At 36.3% G+C, this 4,002-nt stretch overlaps 1 protein-coding gene across 1 annotated transcript; it reads right to left on the reverse strand.

Moving 5' to 3' along the window:
- On the reverse strand, window positions 2,779-3,693 carry LOC107620791 (uncharacterized mitochondrial protein AtMg00810-like). Its single transcript, XM_016322912.1, has one exon. The coding sequence runs from the start codon at window positions 3,691-3,693 to the stop codon at window positions 2,779-2,781; it is 915 nt and encodes a 304-aa protein (XP_016178398.1).

A 4,002-nucleotide genomic window follows, 5' to 3' on the forward strand; every position in this document is an offset into this window, starting at 1 on the left:
TTTTTTGAATTAATCAAATTTTAAAATTCAACTAATTTTAATATTATATTTTTAAATTTTAAATAATTTAAAAAATAAAACAAAAATACATCTAAAAAATAAAAAAATTGTTCACCATTTCTAAAGTTTTGATGTTCTTCATCTCCTTCCTTCTCTTCTTTCTCTCTACTAAAAAAGAAGAAGCTCTCTTCCAGTTCTTCCACGACAGTCGACACCCTACCAAATTTTCTGATGCAAATAAGGATCTATATTATTGTGTCTTCTAAGGGAATTGTTGGCCTGTAAAGGCCTGGCTAAAAGACCAACCAAGAGGGGCAACATCATTGGAGGCAACGGTGCAGCCGTCGCTGGTAATGACCTTAAAGGAGAGGCTTTGTCCATTGAGGTAAGTATTGCTCTGCAAATTCTGACCCCAGCTTAACTATCAATTAGAGGCCCATTTATCCATTCACTGCTTTATTCATATTCTTAACTCTGGATGTGGTTCTCTTTTAGCATCTGCTAGTGTGCTGGATTCTGATTATGAATGTGATAAACCTCATTTTTAGAGTTTATCTTGTGCTTAATTTAGAGAATTTTATCAACTTTTTTTCTCACATTTATTCAATGAAATGGTATGGTTTTATGACTTTCTCCTAATTTGTGCATAAGAGTGAAAACATGCTTTTTAGGCCTTTAATTGGTTAATTTTAATTCACCTTGATTCCACTCGATGCCTTGATATGTGTGTTAGCGATTTCAGGTTTAAGAGGCAAGGAATGGATCAAATGAGTAAAGAGAAAAGCATGCAAGTGGAGAATTCATGAAGAAATGAGCTTGTGGAGATTTCAAGTTGACGCGCACGCGTGAGAAGGTCATTTGCCAACGACGTGTACGCGTGACAAGGAGAATTGCAAGATGACGCGTACGCGTGACCGACGCGTACGCGTGGCAAGCGGCACGTGACCTCATTAAAGGCAATTCGTTGGGGGCGATTTCTAAGCTTCCCAGGCCCAGATCCAACTCATTTCTGAGGCTACTTCATGCAGAATTCAAGAGGGGTCAGGGGGGAAGCAATTAGTTGAGTTTTCACCATGCTTTAGGTTAGAATTCTAGAGAGTCAAGCTCTCTCTTCTCTCTAGAATTAGGTTAGATGTAGATTAGGATTTCTTTAGATCTAGGTTTAATTCATGCCTTGATTTACTTTTCCTTTGCAAATTCTTGTTCCTTTACCTTTACTTTCCTAGTTTAGTATTTTACTCCTTGTAATTGTTTACTTTGTTGTTAATGCACTCTTGTTCCTTTTATTTTCCTTTAATGCAATTTATGTTTGATTTCTTTTATTGTTTAATTCCTTTGTTGTTGTTAATTTCTTGCAATTGGTAGTTGTAGATTTTATTCTTGTTGTCATTTTATCTTGCTTCCCTTTTGTGCCTTCTAAGTGTTTGATAAAATGTTTGGAAGGATGTTAGAGTAGATTTTTGTGTTCTTGGCTTGGGATGGTAACTTAGGTGAACTTGAGTTGCTAATTTCCAAGTGATTGATGATTGATGTCCATTGACTCTAGCTTCCACTAAGTTAATTAGTGAGGTGGTTAGGACTTATGGATTAGGATTAATGTAGCTCATTTGACTTTTCTTTACTTGTTAGAAGATGACTTAATGGGATTGATCCTTGCAATTATGATGTTGTGGTTAGTGACAAAGATAAAGATCCTTAACCATCAACCCTTGCCAAGACCTTTTTATCATTTGAGTTTCATTTACTTTCTTGTTATTTACATTTCTTGTCTCTTATTCCTTTTTATCATTTGAGTTTCATTTACTTTCTTGTTATTTACATTTCTTGTCTCTTATTCCAAAATTCCGAAAATACTTATCCCATAACCAATAACATGAACACTTTCCTGGAATTCCTTGAGAGATGACCCGAGGTTTAAATACTTCGGTTATTTTTATTGGGGTTTATACTTGTGACAAACAAATTAAATTTTGATTGAGGATTGTTGTTGGTTTAGAACTATACTTGCAACGAGATTTCATTGAAAAATTCTTTACTGACAAATTTCCCTTCATCAGAATAAAAATTACAGATGACATGAAACTTGATGATACGATCCACACGGCTACATTAACTCTGAAGGAAGGATAGGGTCATGTCATTTCATTGTTTATGCACTAAATAAAATCACTAACTATCTTCGTTGTTCATGTTTATTTTACTGTATTCAGGACAGGAACCTGTTATTTTAAAAACCATTGTATAGTCTGAAACTATTAACTTTCATGGGTATTTTACAGATTTGAAAGATAGATCTCAGGAAAGAACATTGAAATTGGCATAATCAGATCTGAAATCATTCTGCAACTGAATCTTTTTTTCATTCTCATTATCTTTTTCATGATTACGCAACACAAGCATCAACACAAGCTGCAAAACAGTTACTATTATCTCTGTTCTGCTTACTTGTAAAAACAATAAAGCACTAACAAATCATTTTTGAAAGGCATCACAAGCTGGTGGTGCAAGAAAAAAGTAAAGGCTCTAAGAGAGGAGATGAGCAGAGAGATTGAAGAGGGAATTGTGATTATTGCATTACTAACTCAAGTTGATACATATATGAGCATATATATACAGAGGAGTGTAGAGTAAGGTTGGTGAGTTAGTTATTAACAAACTCTACCACTTTAGCATAACAGAAATGGAAGGTAATAACAGAAAAGGGGAAGTATGCACAACTGACTTCACTAACTGATTGAACTAACTGAATCCTAAGTTCTTAGCTTTTCTGCATAAGCTTCACATGTCTTTATTGTATCCTCTATCATGTCCCCGCAAACTCAAGGGTGCTGAATTTTCCAAATTCTGCACCTTGAGTTTGTCCCTAAGATGAAGAAATGCTGTGGAGGGGAGAGCTTTGGTAAAGGTGTCTACAATCTGAACTGAGTTGGGGACATGACTCACTTGAATGACTTTGCTTGTGACATAATCCCTGACAAAATGCAAGTCAATTTCAAAGTGTTTTGTCTTTAAATGCAGGATAGGATTTTCCGCTAAGAACATAGTTCTTTGATTATCGCAATATGCCATGGGAGCTTCTTGAACAGGCCACTTTAATTCCTCTATCAGACCTTTGATCCAGATCAGTTCTGCTACTAAATCTGCCAATGCTCTATACTCTGCCTTTGTACTTGATCTAGCTACCACTCCTTGTTTCTTTGAGTGCCAAGAAACCAGATTCCTTCCCACATATACACAGAATCCACCAATTGATTTCCTGTCACTCGGGTCACATGCCCAATCCGGGTTACAATAAGTTGTTATCTTCATAGATGGATCTTTAGAAAGCTTATGACCATAGGTGGCAGCTCCACTTACATAACATAGTATCCTTTTGACTAGCTTCCAGTGTGACTCTAGTAGAGCTTGCATGAATTGAGCTAGTTTGTTTACACTGAAGGTTAGATCAAGCCTGGTTACTGTCAAGTATTGAAGATTTTTTACCACTAATCGATACAGGTGGGGATTGTCAAGCTCTGCTCCCCCTATAGCTTGAATATTTAAGGATAACGATAGTGGTGTTGAACAATATTTGCAGCCATTCATGCCTGCTTTTACAAGTAAGTCTTTTACATACTTGCTTTGAGTCATTAGTAGACCACTATCATCAATCCTGGTTACTTGAATTTCCAGGAAATAGTGCAGCTCCCCCATGTCTTTGAGTGCAAACGCTGAGTTCAGCTTGAGTAACTATTGTGATCACCTCATTTGAACTCCCAGTTACAATGATGTCATCAACATAGATTAGCACATAGGTAATGAAAAAGATTGTTTGCTGAACAAAAATAGATACAACTAATTTGGTTGGAGAGAAACTAAGCTTCTGAAGAGCTAAGAAGATCTTGTGGTACCAGGCCCTAGGTGCCTGTTTTAGGTCATAGAGTACCTTAGTGAGCTTGCACACCAAGGTGTTGTCACTCGAGGTATATTCTAGTGGCTGCTTTATGTAAACGTCCTCTATGA

The sequence above is a fragment of the Arachis ipaensis genome, chromosome B10 (assembly GCF_000816755.2).
Source record: "Arachis ipaensis cultivar K30076 chromosome B10, Araip1.1, whole genome shotgun sequence".
NCBI classification, from domain to species: Eukaryota; Viridiplantae; Streptophyta; class Magnoliopsida; order Fabales; family Fabaceae; genus Arachis; species Arachis ipaensis.